Consider the following 20852-nt stretch of genomic DNA (forward strand, 5'->3'; position numbering starts at 1 on the left):
TTGCCATCACATTATAGTTCAACATGAGTGTCACAGTTAATGAAGGCTGTATTAAGTTGTGTTATGTTGCCTTTTCAATGTTGTTTTTACATAAATTTACATTGGGTTGACCACCTTTAAGGGGTTTTGGGGCCCGTAGGTCCAGTGCTAAAAAAAATCTGCGTCTTTTCCTGTACATTGACATGTTTGTTGGTTTGTGATTTCAGTGAGACAGTGACAGTCTCTTCTTTAAGCACCATGGACAACACCAAGAGTAGAGACAGTATAACAAACTGAAAGATGATGATGTGTCACAATATTTTGACTCAGCATGTGTAAGCACTTATCGTGTCAGGTAGAGCATGTAGTGTTAGCACATTGTGCAGCTGGATCAGGTGGATGCTCTCCTTTGGTTGTAGTTACATGCTGCACTTTCACCATCTGCTTGTTTTACTTGTTTGATTTATAATGTGAGCCCTGTGTGTCCTGTCTTCTCACAGAAATCATCATTGTCTCTGTTACTCTCCAATGACCTATTCTATATGAACAACTGGAGTGTTGGCGTTAATAATTTATTCCACCATGTTTAGATTCACACAACACAGAATGCTCATTTAAGCATCGTGGAATCACCATCAGTTATTCAACAATACAATAAATGTTTAATGATATTAGGTCTCGGTTGAAGGAGTTTAATAATGTTTGGTTTTGTGGTGATGCTTCAGGAGCAGTAGATGGGTGTGAAGAGAAAAAACATAACACATTTCTTAGCTTTGAAATGTAATTCTCCTCACTACCATTACTGACACTTTCTTACACACTGAGCTTTAAAATCGCACTTCTATTATTGGCTCTTTCTTACTCATCCATGTGGTTTTATTTGAATCCAAATTCCACTCCCGAAGTCTGCCATAATGTGTGTCTCAAAAGTTACAAAAATAGATGTAATTCATGCTTAATAATACTTCAAAAGGACTTTGAGCTGAGTTAAAGCTAATATATAGAAGAAAAAGATACTTGTTAAAAAAGAAAAGTGTTCTGTCAGCTTTTTGCTCTGTTAGTGTGAGCTGCAAACAGCTAACATGACTGGATTGTCAAGCTATGAGTGGAGGAGGAGAAGAGGTGAGAAACGATTTATGAGCTGAAAATGTGCCGCTCTGCAGCAGCTCTCCTCTCCTTAACCAGGACACTTAACTGCTGTGATCCACTTTTATACTGCAATATTTCTGTGTCCTTCATCTAGACTAATAGATCATTTTAAAGGTATACCAATACAGATTGCTGAGTAAAGGGGTGTATTTGTCAGGCTTTTTAAAGCTGATATAATCACCAAATGGTTTGCATATTTAGAAATAAAATGTCTTGTTATATTTTTTTTCTCTGCCTAGATATAGTGTAACTTGTAATTGATCAGAAATATTAAAAGGATTGTTTCAATTACTTGAAGTGGTTTTGTATAAGGAACTTACCGATAGTGAACGTATTACTTTCAGTGGATGCTGGTGTTGGGAGAAGCAGAGAGGAGTACCAGCACAGAAGCTAAGCAATGTGCTGCTATGCACTGGGTCAGCAACAAAACATATTTTAACCATTTAAAAAAGGTCCACCTAAAACACATCAATATCAGTTTAAGTCAGCACTATTTAGAATATTTTCACCACTTTACCTTGCCATCAGACAGCCTTTTCCAACAGGAAACTGCCTTTATATAAAGGAAATATTGCTCTACGTCATTCAACCAGAGTCTGCAAGCGAAATCAGTAATTTTATCTTGCAACTCCTGTGTTCTGTGATGTAAGCTAACTGATTTCGCTTAGGGAGTCAGGTTGAGTGAGAGTGAGATTTTCCTTGTATAACAGCAGCAGTTCTCCTTTCAGAAAAGATTGTGGAAAGTGGAGAAAGTATTCTGATTATAGTGTCCACTTAAACTGATATTGAATTTTTAGTTGGTTTTTTTATGGCTAAAATACCTGTTGTTGCTGACCCTGTCCACAGCCGTTCATTGCTTAACTTCCATGATGGTCCTCCTCTCTGCTTCTCCAAAGTAGTAGTGTGTTGACCTGGATCTACTATAGTTAATACACTGTCTATTGAAGAGTACCTCATACAACCCCATTGAAAATAATCCCATGTATCCCTTTAATGTTCAGGTTTATATGCCCTTATCTCTGGCATCAATGCCAGAGCATAGTCGCTCTCCACAGCCATAAAATCATCTTTTCTGTATCAGGTGCTCGCCCATCTCATTTCAGTACACGTTGTTTAAAAAAAAAAAAAAGTCAGTTATTGTCTATTATTTCTCGCTGTTTTCTTCTCTTTGCCGTTGTGCTTACATGACTCTTCTGTCATTACAGATATATTAAACTGGCTCCTGGTCTTTGCTTACTTGTACTTTTGGTGACATAAGAATTTAATCTTATGCACTATAGCATTTATGAGTTTCTACGGATGAAACCACACTGTAAGCGTTTTTGATAAATGCCTTGCTCCTGAAAATGACACATTATGAAAACTACGTTCTAAGATGTTCTGAAAATGTCTTTCTATCACTCCTTTTCCCACCGTCACTCTCACTCCCCTTGCACTTCCTCCCTCCCTCGCCCCCTGTCTCTTACATTCCTGTCTTGACTTTTTAATGTTTTCTCTCCTTCACCATCCCTCTCTGTGTGTTTCTCCTTCCCACTCAGACCAGAGCCTCATGGTCGTGGAGGCGGCTCTCAGCCGGGCCAGGCAGACTCTCCGCTTCCAGAGCAGGATGAGGAGATCTTGGGCTCCGATGATGACGAGCAGGAGGACCCCAACGACTACTGCAGGGGTAGGACATCTCTCACTGTTGCTCTTTCTTCACATCTTCCGATTTTCAGATGTGTGTATAAATCCAAGCCAACAAAACAGTATTAGTAGATTGACATATAATAGTTACGTATTGTCATTTTGAGTATTGTCATAGATTTTAGCAATAATACAGATATGACATTGAATAAAACATGATTGAATATCTGTTTTTGCAGTAGACCTAAATGCTTGTGACATCTGTGTGCATATTTATGTTTGTGATAAATGGTTTTCTCTCAAATCCACTTGTACATTTTCATAGCCACTCAGTCATGATCAATCAGCATTGCTTGATTGTATCTGCATCTTTCACTGGTCAGGTGGATATCACCATGTGAAAATTGGAGATCTGTTTAATGGGCGATACCATGTGATCCGTAAACTGGGCTGGGGACACTTCTCCACTGTGTGGCTGGCCTGGGACATCCAGTAAGTTTTACTCCTCATTTTGAATATGTGACATTTAGATGGTGATACACAGATTTGCAGATGTCATAAGTGGATTTTACCAAACTACAGCTGCTTCTAACTTGCAGTGGATACTTCCAAGTGCTTTAGTGCTTCCAAAAAAAGGGGTAAATAGGGTCTGCATCTCTAACAGTAGCCTAGAGGTGCTGTGTGCATGTCTAAGGATATAACCTAATGGTCCGCAGTGAAGGCCAGGAATGTTAACCAGGATGCTGCCTGTATATGTAATATTAATAGATTATGTACTTAAGAATTCAATAAACCTGAGCAAATATAGTCACTATCATGAACCTGTATGAACTGTTGGTTAGTTTCCAGTAAATTATCTTGACTTTTTGCATGTAAGTTTCATTGTTTAACAGTGTTCAGAGTTGAAGGCAAAGGAAGAATTTCATTGTACAGAGAAGCTTGTTTTTAACTGTGCTTATGACAACAAATGCTTTGATTTTAGATAATGTCCAGAGACATTTTATAAAGTCAAAACATTTAACAAATGTTTTTGTTTGATCTTTGATCAAAAAATAACATATTTTTTGATGTTTTATGGATATATGCGTGGAGAGATTTGATGTTAGGATTATTGATATTAATTGATACATATTTAAAAACAAGTTAATGTGGTTAAGAAAATTCAAATTGCTGATTTTGTGTGTGTTTGTTTCTCAGGGAGAAGCGCTTTGTGGCCATGAAGGTTGTAAAAAGTGCGGAACATTACACCGAAACAGCTCTGGATGAGATCAAGCTACTCAAATCTGTAAGTCACACAGTCATCATGATGCAGATATTTTCGTACTGGCTCGTACTCCAGTTTCACCAGGTCGTACAACTTTCACAGTCCTGTGTGTTTGTGTGTTTTCCAGGTGAGAAACACAGATCCTAGTGACCCCAACAGAGAGAGAGTGGTGCAGCTTCTAGATGACTTCAAAATTTCTGGCATGAATGGGACTCGTATCCTCTGTTAACAAAACAGACTTGTTGTGAAGAAGTAATTGTTCATGTATTTTTAACGTAAAGAAATCCACTATTCAGTTTATTTAATTTGCACTACATTTTCTCCACAACTGGCTTAGTGTGAATGACGGAGACAGAAAACCACATTTTGATCAAGTTGCAGTTTTTGCAAAAAGACATCTGATTTGTAAACTGAACAAAACGAGACTTGGTCGAAGCTTAGTATATTTTTCTGTAGTGGCTCCAGTAATATTTGTTCTTCAGGTTGTACTGAAGCAGTTTCAGATGTGTGTATAAATGTTAAATGTTATAAATATTATAAATGCAGAACAGTTTTCCAGTCATATCTTCTAATGTTTGGTTAGAAAAAGAACAACAAGAACTTATAACTATTTTAATTATTTATTTACTCTTGCTGCTCTTTCATTTGTTTCTATGTCAGTTGTTCTTCTATGACTCACTCTGTATTGAGTGTTTTGTCAGAGTGATTTTTATTTGGGGCTCTTCATAGAGGAGTAGATTTTATTTTTCAGTTTCATTCCCTCTTGGTTAATATCAGGTGTTGAATTGTCTCTGTGCCACTTGTGTTCATATGATGTACTGTGATGCGCTGTGATATTGGTGAGGTATGCACTAGTCATTGATATCTGATGAAGTGGGTGTCTGTTGTGTGTGCAGACCCAGTGGAGCACGGACCGCATTTTGCTTCACCCTTATCCCACTAACAATCGCCTGAGAGGGTGAAGCCTACAGGAAACAGAATAGAAGTTAAATACCGTAAGTATCAGGCGCAGTCCTGTAAGCTGTGGGCCTCACTGGCTCCTTTAACTAGCTTAAGAAAAAGCTGTTAATGGGATCTGTAGTAAGTGGGCACACACTAAGAGACTTCTGTACGTTGGCTGCACCTATACTTCTACTGTTTTTACAAATTTAGCCATATATGCAGATTTTTTTGAACAGATGTAAACCTAATATATAATGTAGAGCTTATTGGAAAATAAAGAAGAGCACATGATCAGTCAATACACTCCTTCACTTTGCTGGGCTCACACACCAGGTTGAGCCAAGCCAGCACATGTGTATGGAAAAGTAGGAGGCGGAGGCGACAAACTTTCATTGCCTGAGTGTAAGTGAAAACTAGCGTCTCCACTCAGGGGTCATGTTACATCATTGCCAATCAGAGCTCTTTTTTTTTTTAACATGGTGCGTACTGACCAGTTTTCTGACAGCTGTTAACGTTGTAGATAGTTCTGTCATTCTGTGAGGGAAGGGAACAGTCCTTTGATTTTCTCTTCCCTATTGTTGCTGTTTCAATGTGATGGATTGGACATGATGATTACACTCATTCCAGGCCAAATAGCTACTTTAGTGGTAAACATCCAAGGATAAGACTGTATCCCCTCAGATTAGACGTTCAAGTTCATTCTTGTTTTTGTTTTGTTCTTTTTTGTCTGCTTTACTTTTAAAGATGAACATATCTCTGCCACACTTCAGCCCCAATTATTGAGCTTGAATGCAAACAGCAGTGACAACATACAATTTTGAGTTTCAGTCATTTGGCAGTTTGAAGTCCACAGCAATTTTATTACACCCCCATGTTCGCACTCTGCACTTCTTTTCATGGTTCACATATGTTCCTCTGATGTTCAGCTCGCTGTGTACTTTGGCACTTTTTTGTGACAGTCCCTGATGCATGGACACTGTCTCTCCCACGCCACCCAGTCTACAGCTGTGTGTTCAGGCAACATGCCCGGACATCCTCTGGAAAATGAAGTAAACTTTTGTGGTGGAAACTGAAAGATTAATCCCCATCATTTAAAACCTTGAAAGGTCATTTAAGTCCTAAGTAAGTACCTGGAACAGGTACGGGCATAAGACTCACTGATATTTGATCATTTTTCCTCTGCCAAAGAGGTTGTGTTTTCTGTTCAGTTTGTTCATCTGTCAGCAGGATTAGGAAACACTACTGGCCTGATTTTCATGAAAGTTGTTGGAATGACATAGCATGTACTTGTTTTTGAAGCAGATCTGAATTGCAGGTCAGATACACAAATTATATCTCCCTTTTATTAACATTACAAGATAGGTCAGTTGTTTTAACCGTTAACATTTTTTAATAATCTTTTTATCAGGAAAATGTGTTTTTATGTGTGCACAGAAAACGTGTTTTAAAGTCATTTGAGACTCCATGTTCTGTTAGTCCTTGACCTTGTATTTCTTCAGATGTGTGCATGGTGTTTGAGGTGCTGGGATATCACCTACTGAAGTGGATCATCAAGTCAAATTATCAAGGCCTGCCCCTACCCTGTGTTAAAAGTATCATACGACAGGTACTGCACAGCTACACAGAAACTATTTATCTTAAAGATATCACTTTGTATGATTTTTATCATAAACAGGAAAAAATATCATTTCTTCTTTTGTTTTTAATGCAGTGTCAGTTAGAGTTTCTTTTTTTCTTTTTTACCAAACTGGAGATGCTCTGATATTCTGACTTTTCTGCACTGCAGGTTCTACAGGGTTTAGACTACCTTCACACCAAGTGCAAGATCATCCACACAGACATCAAACCAGAGAACATCCTGCTGACTGTCAACGAGCCCTACATCAAGAAAATGGCCGCTGAAGCTACGCAGTGGCAGAAGACTGGTGCTGCACCTCCCTCGGGCTCTGCAGGTCACAACCTTTTCTTTTCCTCACCACTCCGCTAAGCATCTTTCATACCTTGATCAGCATGTTGCTGACAACAGAGGTTTCCAGGTTCAGTGACTCTCATTGGTTGACTGACATGTTTCTTATTTGGTGGTTCACAACATTAACCTCAATGATTGCCATTAATAGAACAGATTGATGCTGCTTGAACAGTTAATTTGATCAATTAATTTTTTTATTATACTTGCTGTGAAGATTGTATTGTCAAGAGGCACAAACTGGCCATGTGCTGGGAATACAGTGATTTTCCAGCTCTTTGGTATAATAATCCTCTTGTGTGTGTGATGTAGGCATTCAGAAAGTTGAGGGTTTTGACTTAAAAATGTGCAGAGATTTCTAATAAAAGAAGAGCGCTTAGCCATGTGTCAGTATGACTCACCACTGGATTGGTTATGGAAATTACTGGCTTGCTCAGAGTAGTGTGTGACGCCTGCTGAGCCCAGTGCCGCTGCTGAGATGGTCTGTTAGTACAGCATGGTGTGAATCAACTCAGCCACCCGAGCAGAATACTAATTATAAAGAAGGGAGGGATATGCCACATATGTCATTCACTAATGTAATCTCTGATATTGTCTGTTTCCTACAGTGAGTACGGCCCCAGCACCCAAACCAGTGAGTTATGTTTTTTTTTTTTTTTTTGGTTTGGTTTTTTTTTTAACTAAATCTAGTGATATGAGGACAAAATACAATTAGAGTCAGATCAAAATACATTTTTTGTTTACTTGTTCTCTTTCCCAAGACGGCCAAAATGTCGAAGAACAAAAAGAAGAAGATGAAGAAGAAGCAAAAGAAGCAGGCAGAGCTGCTGGAGAAGAGGATCCAGGAGATGGAGGGAGGAGCAACACCCGAAGGAGGGGAAGAGGAGGATGAAGAGGAGACAACAACGACAACAGAGACAACTGAAGATACATCTTCCTCAGCCACCCTTTCTATGTCTGCAACGCTGCAAGACATTGCTAGCCACACAGGTGAATGACCAGACAGGTCTTAGATTGAGATGGAGGATGGCAGATAATTCTTTTAGTTAAAAGGGTAGTTCAGATAGTTTGAAGCAGGTTTGTATGAGGTACTTATCGATAGTCAGTGTATGAGCCACAGTTGATGGTGGTTGGCACAATTTTATCTTGGAGAACACAGGAGCTCCTGGTGTACCATTGCCTTGATCTGTTAGTGTGTTTATCTTAGTGTGTGACTTTTGTGAATACAAACTAACCTAGACCAGCACCTTCCATGTTGGGCTGTATCAGTATTCGGAAATGAATTAAACACAGCTGAATCACCCATTCTTTACCACAGACTCGACTCCTGATGAGCAGCCCCAGCAGACGCCAGAGGTAAATGAACGGAGAGAGGATGCGGCTGAGGAGGAGAACAGGATGGAGGTGAACTGCAATGGCCACACCTCCACGCCGGAGAGTGAGAGCAGCCTGGAGGTACAAGGGACCAAGCAGCTGACAGAGGAGCAGGAGGACCAACTGAACGCAAACCGACCAGAAAGTAACACGGAGACTGAGGGCACGTCAAGTAACAAAGAAGAGCATCAGACCTGTAACGGTTTGCCTGAGGACCCGGACACTGACCCACAGCAGCTTCCTACCTCCGTCAGCCCAGACTCTGTCACAGTGGAGCTAAAGGAGGGTGACAAGGAGGAGAAGAAGGAGGAGGAGATGGACACTCGTGAGGAGACCAAAAGAGAGGATGAAGAAGAGGACAACCAGGATGGTTCGTTAACGCCCCCCCAACCACACACACACACACACACACTTTTTTTTACCAACCATATGATGATACAGTGTATAAATTGTTTCTTCTAACTATAGTACTGATGAGTATTCTTTGATATGAAATTGCAGCAAATTAAAAAAAATATCTTTGATATGTTGTGCATAATTGTTTAAGAAATTGAAAACAATCCTGTTTACATATCTGACTGATCTGACTTCATAGGACCACTGCAGTATTAAAGGTCAAAAATGCATAGTTTTCCTCTCACCTGTAGTGCTTTTTATCCATCTAGATTGTTTTGGTGTGAGCTGCAGAGTTATGGAGATATCAGCCTTCTCACTAAAATAATGGAACTAGATGGCACTCAGCTTGTGGCGGTCAAAGCGCCAAAAAACGCATACATTTGAAATCATGACCCAGTTATTTAAATTAATCCACATACATTGTTGTGAGAACTTTCATGAAGTAACTACTTTCATTCTACCAAACTACACCTGTATACACACACTGTATCACCACACAGAGGGAGCACCACATTTCCCATTTAGTTCCATTATATTCAAGAAAAGGCTGACGTTTCTGTGGCCAATAACTCCAGTGTTCAGCAACTCACACAAAAACAATCTAGCTAGATAAATAACACTACAGGTAAGAGGAATAAATATGTATTTTTGATTTTTGAGGTGAACTGTCCCTTTAAGGATGGGGGTACACTAGAAGACGCTGCCACATGTACAAAATGATTTGCATCACACTCAATTATTAAGAATGTTTTGTTTTTGAATATATATTATAGTTTTTGCACTGCTGTCACATTTAACAGCACAAGATTATCAATAGTATGTTAGAGCATCTGAAGTCCAGTATGAATCAGAATTAGCTTTAATATGCAAAGTAACATAACATGCATTACAATGAGGAAAGGAAACGTTCAGTATAGCTTTAATGTGAGTGGCACAGTAAGCATGGCTTGACAGTTTTACAGTTAAGAACTGGAGGTGAGCAGGCTGCATCAGACCCCACTAATTATCTAGAGAGGACTGTGTAATCTGACATATAATAAACCTCCCACTGGAAACTTTTAGACCTGCTTCAGTAACAGCCTCCGTTCCGAGTTTGAATTTATCATCCACAAAATTCCAGGAGTTTTTTCCCAACTGTCAGGATTATCCAGTGCAGTTAGAAACATCCTGCAAGCTTAGATTTCTTGGTCGTCTCCCATGTGTCTAAATTTTTCTGTCATTCTTCTCCCTGCTTTTCTTTCTCCGTCTCCTCTCCTCTCTTTATCAGGAGCATCAGGCAGTATGTTAGTAAACCCCCTGGAGCCCATTAATGCTGACAAGCTGCAGGTTAAGATTGCTGACTTAGGAAATGCCTGCTGGGTGGTGAGTGCAAATATACTTTAGCACATTTTATTTTTCAATGAAGAACTCTCATTGGGACCTTGAAAGCTGTGTCCACTGTGAAGTTCACCTGTGTTTTAAATCTGACCCAAGTCAAAAAGCAGCACTTTTGTAAACACCAGCCCAGTTATATCTATGTGCCTCAGCGTTCAGGATTTTACTCGTCTTCTTCTTCTTACAGCACAAACATTTCACAGACGACATCCAGACACGGCAGTATCGTTCTCTCGAGGTGCTGACAGGAGCCGGCTACAGTACACCAGCAGACATCTGGAGCACAGCCTGCATGGTAAAACAAATACACAAACACAGTCATTGTTGATGACCAGTTACTTACAAGTCTACAGGTGACTGCAAAGACAAACTGTGAAGTTATTTAAACTCTCCAAGATAACCTGTTGAGCCTTTATTATAATCTGTGAACCATCTGTGAACTGATCATCAAAACATCACTCACATCAGCAACACTAGTGGTCATCACATCAACGTCAGGAGCTGTAAACTTTAATAAACAGCCTACTCTGTCACACCCACACACACGGCTGTTCAAATACATGTATACAAAAAGTACATAATGAAAGATAAACTATCATTAGAGCAGAACCGTCAGACTGAATCCAAACATTGACAATTTGAAGAGTTGTGACAAGATTGGTTGAATCTTACATGCTTTAATGATCTTGACCTCATTGACCATACTAATGGACTTGTGTTTGATTAAGCCTGTCAATCTACAGATTATTGAGATCATGTGTTTTTTATTCCACAGGCCTTTGAGCTTGCCACTGGAGATTATCTGTTTGAACCCCACTCTGGAGAAGACTATTCCAGAGATGAAGGTTAGTGTCTGTTTCCCCCTCACACATCTGTCCCCAAAACATCAGGTTGTAAAATAGAGCTGAAGTCACTAAAAGGTAGAAAACAGTGGCCTAGGAAACTCACAGGGCAATAAGCCAAAAGAGGAAAGCAGACAGAAAAAAACAGAGCTTTTGATCTACAATGCTAAATGTTCCTCTTTCCCACAGGTAGTTATATCTCATATGTTCCAAGACCATAGTTACAATTAAAGTGGCAGTATGAAGTGCAACTGCAAGACAAAGCAGAGAGCATCATTTGAGCAAACATGCCCACTCAAATCCAAACTGAGGGCACAGGAAATAATATATTTTGAGCACACATGCATTTACTGCCCAACAGTGTGCTATTGAATGATGGTGATGCTAAATGAATACTCCTGAACTTGAGGTATATTCCAATAGTCAAGTTATGCTCAATGCCAAATTCATATGTAAAGTTATAGACTTTATAGTATAAATGCTATAGAATGCAGTACTTTTGGTTGTTTGCCTTGGTGCTTCACCGGCTGTGTTTGTGTCTTTCTTCTCCACATCCCTGCAGATCACATAGCGCTGATCATTGAGCTGCTGGGTAAAGTTCCTCGGAAGCTGATCTTGGCAGGCAAATACTCCAAGGAGTTTTTCACCAAGAAAGGTAAACACAACCGCCTTGCCACCAGCTGTCTGCTGCAGCTAAATTCAGCTCGTCTCTCAAAATATGCTCAGGTAATTTGGTGCAAAAGTTGCTATTTCAGACTGAGCACCTGACGGCTCAAGAGAACAACCATCTGCTCAGTTTGAGGACAGAGCTCGCGAATTAGATGTAGTGCAGCTATTTCCATTTCACAGAGGTGGTGCAGTGGATGTATTCTAACATCCAACAACTATTACAAATTATCTATATAATTAGACTTTTTTTAAGGTTGCAACTTAAAGATTGCTTTCATTATTGACTAATCTGTTGATTATTTTCTCAATTTATCAGTTAGATAGGAAATGGCTTGTGTTGTTGACAGCCCAGAGATATTCAGTTAACTGTCAGAGGACTGAAGAAATAAGAAAATATTCATATTTGAGAAGCTGAAATCAATTTTTTTGTGAATTAAAAAATGACTCAAAATGATTCATGAATACCAAAGTAGTTGGTGACCAATTTAATAGTCAAACAATAATTGACTAATCATTGCAGCTCTAAATTGTATAGATTAGCTTTATTTATTACATGGCTTTAACAACAGTCTAAGGTCTGTTATTTCAGTATAACAGACTGTTGCTATCTATACTTTGATATGATGCAGTTCTGGTCAGAGACTTTGGAGGACTAATAAAATAATTTTTAAATCAACATTTTGTGCCAAATTATTTATTTATTTATTTATTTATTTTTGGCTAAGGGATGATTCAAGACCTCTCAGCTTTGCATCCAGATCCTGCATCATCCTTTGAGGGTTTATTTCACAGTAATGATCTGCTCAGTGTACTTTATCCCTTACAGATGAACTTCACATAAATTTTAAACAAAATAAATTCAATTTACTGACAACAGTACAAACAGTTTACTAAAAAGAAACACTTCTCGTAAGACCAGTCTAGTGGAATTATGATTTAGCACTATGGATGTTTGTGTTGCAGTTTCAGCCTCGGTTTGAGAATCATTACACATTTAATACCTATAGTACGTAACACACTAATATGCACTATAATTACTTGTAATGTCATATTTTCTTCCAGGTGACCTGCGTCACATCACCAAGCTGAAGCCGTGGGGTTTATTTGACGTCTTAGTAGAAAAGTACGAGTGGTCCAAAGACGAGGCACACACCTTCAGCAGCTTCCTGCTGCCCATGCTGGACCTGGTGCCTGAACGGAGGGCCACGGCAGCCCAGTGCCTCTCCCATCCATGGCTCGCATCCTAGAGGCCACCACCCGTGCACACCTCCGCCATCCATATTGTGAAAGGATAAATTAGGTTTGAACATCCTGGGCTTGAAAAATTCACAGTAAACAAACACATTCATGTCTGCGAGACCCCGTGACTGCATCGTGCCTGCACCCACCTGTCAGAGGCAACCCACACACACTTCCATCAATACAATACAAACTGAGACTACTGCTTCTCAGTCTTTGGCCTGATATGGATTACACTGAAGGAACTCTTGGTCTTCTCCCAGTATTTATGACTTTTTTTTTTTTTTTTCTTTTCAGTGGCTGTGTAGGACTTTTCGACCTTGCTCTCTTTTTTCTTCTGAGTCCAGTTCAGTCCAGCTCTTTCTCTGCAGCCAAGTATTAGATGGTCGACTGTCAGATTTAAACGGATGATGCACTTGTCTACAAATGCAGAAGGCAGGATGTTAACTGAAACATCAAAACCACATGCTGTTTAGCTAATTAATAAGCCAAATCTTTCTTTTTTTGCAGTCATGTTAGCCGTGCCAGCTTTTATGCCTTTGGCTGTCAAATGTGTGCAAAGTGCTCAGAATTAATAAATAAAAATAATAACTGCAGAATGCTAACAGGCATGATGAGAGACTAATTAACATTCTTCACACTGTTGGCTAAAAAAAAAAAAAGAAATTTGCACATTTGTATACAGGCAGAACTACATGATTAGAAAGCATTAGTTTCAGACATTTTAAAATTGTGCATCATACTCATCTGAAATCACTGAAACTATTTTTCAGCAGATGGTGTAATTTCCAGATTTTCAGGTGTTATTGTCAATTTCAGCATTATCTTTTGTTGCTTTAAAAAAAAAGTACAAATAACTTGGTACAAAATAATGTGAAAAACATTCAGATTCCTTGAAAAAGTGAAAAAGACAGCTTCTCATATAGTTTCTCACATTACCAGTCAAATTAAACCATATGCCCAGAGTACAGTACAGTGTACCAAAGAGTTGGCCTTTAGAGTCTCAGTCTTCGCACAGTTTCTACAAGAGAGTGTCAGTGTTGCAGATTGAAGGCACAAGCTGAAAGCTTTTAGCTTTTTTTTTTTTATACACTTTTTGGAAGTTCCTCAAAGAATGTTCAGCTAACTTCAAGTTTAATGAAAATTAGTTCTTGGGTTCAAGTGTTTCCACTGCAGGTGGAGGTGTTGGATTTGAAGATAACAGATTGTACTAAAAATAAATGCTGTAATAATGCTTTGAATCCCTTCAAAACCATTTTGCTTGTTTTTCTACAAAGTCTCCTGTTCATGTCTCCCTACTTAATTTGATTTTTTTTTCCTGTAGGTAATAAATAATAAACATTTTTCATAATTTAACTTGCCTCATGAATCCACCACTGTACCGTCTCCATTCTCTATCTCACAAAAACATGCATGGATATAAATATTCTGTATTAATACACATCATTAATACACGTAATATCAGGACACCCAGAAGGCAGATACAGGGGAGTTGGACTAGAGATCCATTGTCCAAGATGATGTTTTGCAGCATATTTAATTAGGATTTCTGAACAAAGTCACTCCAAATATTCCTAAATTCCTGTTCAGGTGAATACTGATACTCAAATAGATGTGTTTATTTTACATTTTCAGTGATGTTACTTACATCTCATTGTCATTTACATACTCCAATCCCCAAAACTGGGATGTTGTGAAAAACATACATTTAAAAACAGAGAGAATGCGTTCATCTGCAAATCCTTTTTGACTTGTTTTCAATAGAACACAGTACAATTGTTTGTTTGTTTTGTAAGTATACATCCATTCTGAATTTGATGCCTGCAACACGTTTCAAAAAAGTTGCAAGCAACAAAAGTGGGAAAGTTGTGTAAAGCTTAATAAATACCTGTTCAGAACATTCACAACCAAGGGAGGGATGAGGCTCATCGCTTTGTGAAAAATTGTGCGGGCAAATAGTCCAACAGTATAACAGTTTCTCAACACACAACTGCAAGGAATAGGGATTTCACAGCTACAATCCATAATATCATTAAAAGATTCAGAGAATCTTAGGGTATAAAGGATACTACATGGGCTCAGGATCACTTTGGAAAACTTGTTTTCAAAACACAGTTTGTTGCTGCATCTACAAATTCAAGTCAAGACTATACCATGCAAAGCAAAAGTCATATATCAACAACATCCAGAAAGGCTTCAGACTTCAGACAGAAAGTGTGCTGTGGTCTGAGGATTCAACATTTCAAATTGTTCTGAGAAACTGGGGACGCCATGTCTTCCCTGCTACAGAGGAAAAGAACCATTCAGATTATTACCAGTGCAAAGTTCAAAAGACAGCATCTGTGATGTATGAGAGTGTGTTAGTGCCCATGGCATCATGGGTAACTGTCACATCTGTGAAAGCCCCATTAGTGCTCATACAGACATTGGAGTAACATATACTGCCATCCAGATGATGTCTTTGTCAGAGATGTCTCTGCTAACTTCAGCAAGACACATTCTGCAGGTGTTACAACAGCATGACTTCATAATTAAAGGAGTTCGGGTACAAGACTGGCCTGTCTGCAGTCCAGACCTGTCTCCTATTAAAAAATGTTTTGGTGCACTATGCAGTGCAAAACACAGCAGCAGAGACCCCAGACTGTTGAGCAACTGAATATGTATATAAAGAAAGAATTTCACTTTCGAAACTTCAACAATTAGTGTCTACAGTTCCCAAACACTTGCTGAGTGTTGTTAAATAAAAAGGTGATGTGTCTTTGTGGTAAACATGCCCCTATTTCAACTTTTTGTAATATGTTGCATCAAATTCAGAAGGAGTGTATATTTACAAAAAACAACAAAGTTGACCAATTTGGACATTAAATATCTTCTCTTTGTACTGTATTCAACTGAAAATAGGTCAAAAGGAATTTGCAAATCATTGCAGCATTGTTTTTATTAACATTTTACATGTCTCCCACCTTTTTTGGAATTGGGGTTTGTATGATAATTATCTCAAAGCAACAAAGAACTGCTCTTTACTGGTCACTCTGAGCAATAAAATCCCTGAAAGCAAAGTTCACAGAATGTTCATTCACTTGTTTTAATCCAAAACCCAGCAGCACTTAGCTTATCTAAAAGGTCTGAGGTGGACAGTATGTTAATAAGCTGTTACAAGTTCAAGGATGAGATGAACCTCTTGTAAGTTATTTTTAGATTTTAATTAACTGTTCTGAAGCATCAGAATACGTTTGAATCCCTCCAGTCAGCGGTGCTCCTCTTTAAGTCTTGTTCATCTCCTCTCTTTGCTGTCCACAGGGAGCCTAGGCATTATCTGTCGTGGAGAGAAAAACATTACTAAAAAGAGAAGTTCAGACAATATAGCTTTGTGTAATTATGTAACTCAGCTGGATTTTAACACATACACCCTCTATATAACAAAACTGAGAATCTACAGTCATGCTAGCAGCCATCGTCACAAAGATAATGCTGGCATGTTGGTGTTAAGCACCAAAACTGTCAACCTCATAGTGGCACAAGATAAAAAAGGGACTGCCTAAATCATTTAAACATGTTACCAAGCACGAACCAGAACAACAAGGCCCTCCAGAGCTTCCAGAGCTGTAATTGTGCCTTTTTCTTTCTCTCCCTCCTTGTCTTGGATCTATAATATTATCTAAACTCAACACTATAAATACTCAATTCTATACTATATTGTTCAGCTCTTACACCAGAGGTCCTTGAGGTTTCAAGTCCGACCATCGTCTGCTTCACCTCTTTCCATTTACCCTCCAAGCAAAGAAGTTAACCTTGACACCAAACCTTCTTCCTCCTGGTATCTCTGATCCAATTCCTTCCTCTTTCATCTTTGCTTCTAAATTAAAACCCCATCTTTTCTTCTTCTTCTTGTCTCCAGCTAAATATTCTCATCCAGGGTGTGTCTCCCTCCACCCACCCTCCCCTCGCTCTGGTACCTTTCTCCTCCACCTGGAAGTCCTCAGGCAGCAGCTTGTCCTGCCGGCTGCCTAGGCTGAAGGCCACCAGGGAGAGGATGAGTGAGTCCATGATGCTGATGATGGCCAGGATGTAGGCCCAGCGCACGGTGCAGTTGCCCAGAGTGTATTTGTCGGTCCGCTGGCCACACATGCGCTTCACCTGCTCCGAGTCCCAGCCGTCAGGGTAGATCATACAGCCAATCACCATGCAGGTGCCTGACAGAGAGGGAGGCACAGGGTGAGGGATCACCCATCAGCAGAAATTCATTTAGAAAATGTTGCTTTGGTGTTAATTTATTCAAATACACAAACTTTGCAGGATTCTGATGAGGGAAACCTACAAAACTTCACTGAAGATATACACTGGTGGAATGTACTTACGTACAAATCTGAGGTACTTTACTCAAGAATTTTCTTGTCATGCCACTTTTTACGTCCACTTAATTACTGTACACTTTAAAGGGAAATGTTTTTACTGCACCTTATCTGACAGTTTCAGTTAGTTACTTTTCAAATTAAGATTTTTGCATGCAAAATATACTGCATGAGAAGCTTATGAAATATTATGCTTTATTATGGAAACTACCCAACAATATATACACATAGAGCTGAAATGATCAGCTGATAATAATCTTAACATGTCTAATCATTTTGAGGTCTGGACTACTGGTTGGACAAAACAAGCATTATGAAGGCATCACTTTAGGTAATTGTGATGCTATTTCTCCCTATTTCCTGAATTTTTACAAACCAAAAAAATCAATTGATTAATCATGAAAATAATACACAGATTAATGCATGATGACAACAATCATTAGTTGCAGCCCTATCTAAAATAATTAAAAATCAGCTCCACCTCAGACAGCTACAGGAATTGCATGCTGCCTTGACATTTCTGCATGAGCAATAAGGTACGTCTCATTTTTATTTCATTATCCTCATTTTCACTGAAAAACATTCAAATGATTATGATGTGAGTTTCGCAGAGACCTGTGCCAAACAAAACTGTTTTCTTAAGTCAGTAGAATATGATGTGTAGGCAGTATGCAGTATGACAATATTTGATTTAATATGATATTTTAACACATATTTTACCTAAATGTACAAACGAACAATACAATATACAAACTATATTGCACCTTCTCCTTTTACTGCAGTAAATGATGAGCAGTACTTCGTCCATCACTGACTGTGTTTGATTGTTATATAATGACATGTTGACTGGTAAAAGAGCGTCTTGCTGCTGTTGATGGGTAATATTACAAACCACCTCCTCCACCTCCACCGCTGTTAAAAACAAACAACAACACAGAGAAGCCACCAGAGAAATTAAATATATACACACCACTCGTCCAGGTACACGTACACACGCACACACGCACACACACACAGACACGCAGGTGAGTTGCCTAGCAACACCAGAGCATCTCAACTCCAGAAAGATGAACTTGTTCATCCATTATTGACTCTGCAGAAAGATGAACAGACTCATGTTTCCCACCTCAGCATGTAGAGCCATGTGAACTATCAGGTGACCAGGTCAAACACTAGGACACACACACACGCCTCACTTTCACTCTCTGAGCCTCACACACCCTCTCACCTTCAGTGACACTAACAGTTCTCATGCTCTCTCATTTCAAATGAATAATCATGATACTGACAATATTAAACTAAAAACAACCCTTTCCAACTTACTGTCTACCCTCCAAAGTCAACATGGGGACCTACGAAGACAGATGAACTCCGATCTCTCAGACTAACTCAGAGGTTAGGATGAATTCTAAATGATTACGTGTGTAACATCCAAACATAGATCTAACTAAATTAGAGGCTTGAATAGATTCAAAAAGACAGCCATATTGTGTATGTGTATAATATACAGACATAAAAAGTCTGATATTCACCACACACACACACACACACACACACACACACTAAACAGCAGGTGTGAGCAGTATGAGGAGGACAGGAGAAAGTGTAACAGCACACCTCAGGTTAATCTCATTATTTGTTTCATTACAGGCTCGTCCTTTCACTTGCAGCTACATCTGTTCTCAAGCTGCTTCATGTTTCACAAACAGAGTCAGGTTTCACTTCTGTGTGTGTGTGTGTGTGTGTGTGTGTGTGTGTGTGTGTGTGTGTGTGCGTCTGTTATATTATGGATATTCTAGTCTGCCCTCACATTTGACAAGAACAAAGTGTCTATTAAGCTTCTGTCTGATCTTGTTACTGCTTGTGTGTGAGTTTTCTAGCAGGCTTGCATGTACTCATATTTTTATGTATAAACCAAAGGGATTTAGTTACTATTTACTTTTCAGATTTAAGTTTTACACCTGAAAACCTGCAAGACTTTACAATGATACACTGTGAAGGAATAACACAATACTTCTATGTGTATTCAGTAAATATGTGAATACCTCGTCAATTTCTAGCATATTCATCTTCACGTTAATGTGATTGTTTAACAATTATACCAAGTAAGGCTTTACTTTTACTTCCTATTTCTTCAATCTTTTATGTCTCTTTGAAGTCATTCATGATTGATAAGGAGCTGAATAAATAACTGTTTTTGAAATCAGAAACTGACTTTTGTTTGGGAGGTAAAATTATGGGTACAACTTTACAATAAGCCTATGCTTACAACGTGAGCATGGTCTTAATTAGTTTAGACTCACTGTCTTGTATTTTCAATATTTTATCAAAGAGCTGAATTGTGCCTGATGCAACACATGATTTACAAAAATTCAGCTGTAGCTATTATGAACATATGAAGCTTGTGTGTTTTGTAGTTTTTATATTCCCTTTCATTTTGCACATGAAAATAGGCTAGTTTATATATATATATATTTTTTTTTTTAAAGTAATATTTAAGAGGTCATAATGTGAGACAAAATATGTCTCTCTCTTTTTTTTTTTTTTTTTTTTTTTTTAGAAATTTCTATTAAGCCCCAGTACAAACTGTAAAGAAGGCGTGGAGCTCACTGGAGGCCAGCTGCATCCAGGCGCAGATCTTGTAGACGCTTCCGGCGTTGCAGAAGAAGAAGAGACTGAAGCAGACGATGCTGCCCACCACCAGCAGCATGGAGATCCCCACGAAGAACATGGCGGTTTTGAAAGCTCCGGACGGGATGGAGCCGAAGTCCAGCGCGCTCCCTTTGCAGGTGAGCTCCGAGGTGAGCGCGTTCCCGATGCAGTAGTGGAAGAGGCCGAAGTACCCGGCCTGAGGCGTGTTCACGCTGTCCCCGATCCAGTAGGGCTGGATGAACACCACCACCGTGATGACCGCGAAGGTGATGGTGAACACCGTCCACAGCACGCCCACCGCCCGGGCGTTACGCACGTAGTTGGTGTGGTAGATTTTAGCTGCTTCCTGAGCTGGGAGCATCTTCACTTGTCTCCAACGTGGTGAAAAACTTCCTCCTCTCGGATTTTCTTTCCACTCTAAACCTGGACGGTTAACAGACTTTAGTTTCCTGTTTAAAAACGTCCACTGACACAGTGCACATTTCTTTAAATTCCTCTTTACCGGGCGCAAGATGAAATATGACAAAAAGTTTCTCCACTCACTAACTTGCTGGGCACCATGGCAGCAGTGAGGAGTTTCTCCAGCGTGTTTAATGTGTGGATGGCTGTTTGTCTGCTCTGTATCAGCTGGCAGACTGTTTCCTCTCCAGGGAGGCTGCGGTCTTCAGATAATCAATAATTAATGGTTAAAAGATCTGCAGAGTAGAGTAACACAACAGAGGCTATTCTCTTTTCACTTTCAGGGGCTGAGGCTTTAATCACTTTCTCTTTTTTCAGATTTTTTTTTTTTTAAGATTTCTTGGCAGAATATGGCAGAAATTGAATATAATGTTCATAATGTTTTAATTGGCGTATCACCTGAACACAAAGTCACATTTTCATTGCCAAAAAAAATAAAATAAAATAAAAAAAAAATAAAAATTCATAGGTTCAACTTTTTTCAAGCCTATCCTAAAACAATATGGCCATATGTATAAAGAGTTTTTCTTTGACCATACTGGCCAGAAGGAAATGTGGTAACAGCTTCTATG

General features: G+C 39.1%; 2 protein-coding genes across 3 annotated transcripts in view; one reads left to right on the plus strand and one right to left on the minus strand.

The window, feature by feature from the left end:
* Positions 1–14173, plus strand: part of srpk1b (SRSF protein kinase 1b) — a 29071-nt gene extending 14898 nt beyond the window's left edge. The window contains exons 3-16 of the mRNA XM_084730875.1: positions 2667–2794; positions 3135–3243; positions 3949–4036; positions 4143–4230; positions 6457–6563; positions 6744–6909; positions 7532–7557; positions 7685–7913; positions 8242–8667; positions 9961–10055; positions 10255–10362; positions 10843–10912; positions 11472–11564; positions 12641–14173. Coding sequence (XP_084587001.1) covers positions 2667–2794; positions 3135–3243; positions 3949–4036; positions 4143–4230; positions 6457–6563; positions 6744–6909; positions 7532–7557; positions 7685–7913; positions 8242–8667; positions 9961–10055; positions 10255–10362; positions 10843–10912; positions 11472–11564; positions 12641–12825 — 1918 coding nt within the window. The 3' untranslated portion in view covers positions 12826–14173. The remainder of the gene's footprint in view (positions 1–2666; positions 2795–3134; positions 3244–3948; positions 4037–4142; positions 4231–6456; positions 6564–6743; positions 6910–7531; positions 7558–7684; positions 7914–8241; positions 8668–9960; positions 10056–10254; positions 10363–10842; positions 10913–11471; positions 11565–12640) is intronic.
* An 877-nt stretch (positions 14174–15050) lies between these two features.
* lhfpl5a (LHFPL tetraspan subfamily member 5a) lies at positions 15051–20442 on the minus strand. 2 transcript variants are annotated; one of them, XM_084744475.1, is made up of 3 exons: positions 19780–20311; positions 16774–17010; positions 15051–16133 (listed from the first exon to the last, which is right to left on the minus strand). In XM_084744475.1, exons 1-3 carry the CDS (start codon positions 20180–20182, stop codon positions 16123–16125), a joined length of 651 nt encoding a protein of 216 aa, XP_084600601.1. In that variant the 5' UTR covers positions 20183–20311; the 3' UTR covers positions 15051–16122. The 2 variants fall into 2 exon arrangements, with proteins under 2 accessions (XP_084600601.1, XP_084600609.1); XM_084744483.1 differs by lacking the exon at positions 15051–16133 and having other exon boundaries at positions 16545–17010; positions 19780–20442.
* Positions 20443–20852: the final 410 nt, after the last annotated feature.

Source organism: Lutjanus erythropterus, chromosome 2 (assembly GCF_056507025.1).
Source record: "Lutjanus erythropterus isolate fLutEry1 chromosome 2, fLutEry1.hap2, whole genome shotgun sequence".
Classification (NCBI taxonomy): Eukaryota; Metazoa; Chordata; class Actinopteri; order Lutjaniformes; family Lutjanidae; genus Lutjanus; species Lutjanus erythropterus.

What these genes read in the sequence shown, in the direction of transcription:
- lhfpl5a (XM_084744483.1), bottom strand. Translation starts at nt 20,182, where the DNA reads ATGCTCCCAGCTCAGGAAGCAGCTAAAATCTACCACACCAACTACGTG. An exon ending in CTGGATGCAGCTGGCCTCCA is followed by an intron (nt 17,011 to 19,779) that starts GTGAGCTCCACG and finishes CCTCTCTGTCAG; the next exon opens with GCACCTGCATGGTGATTGGC.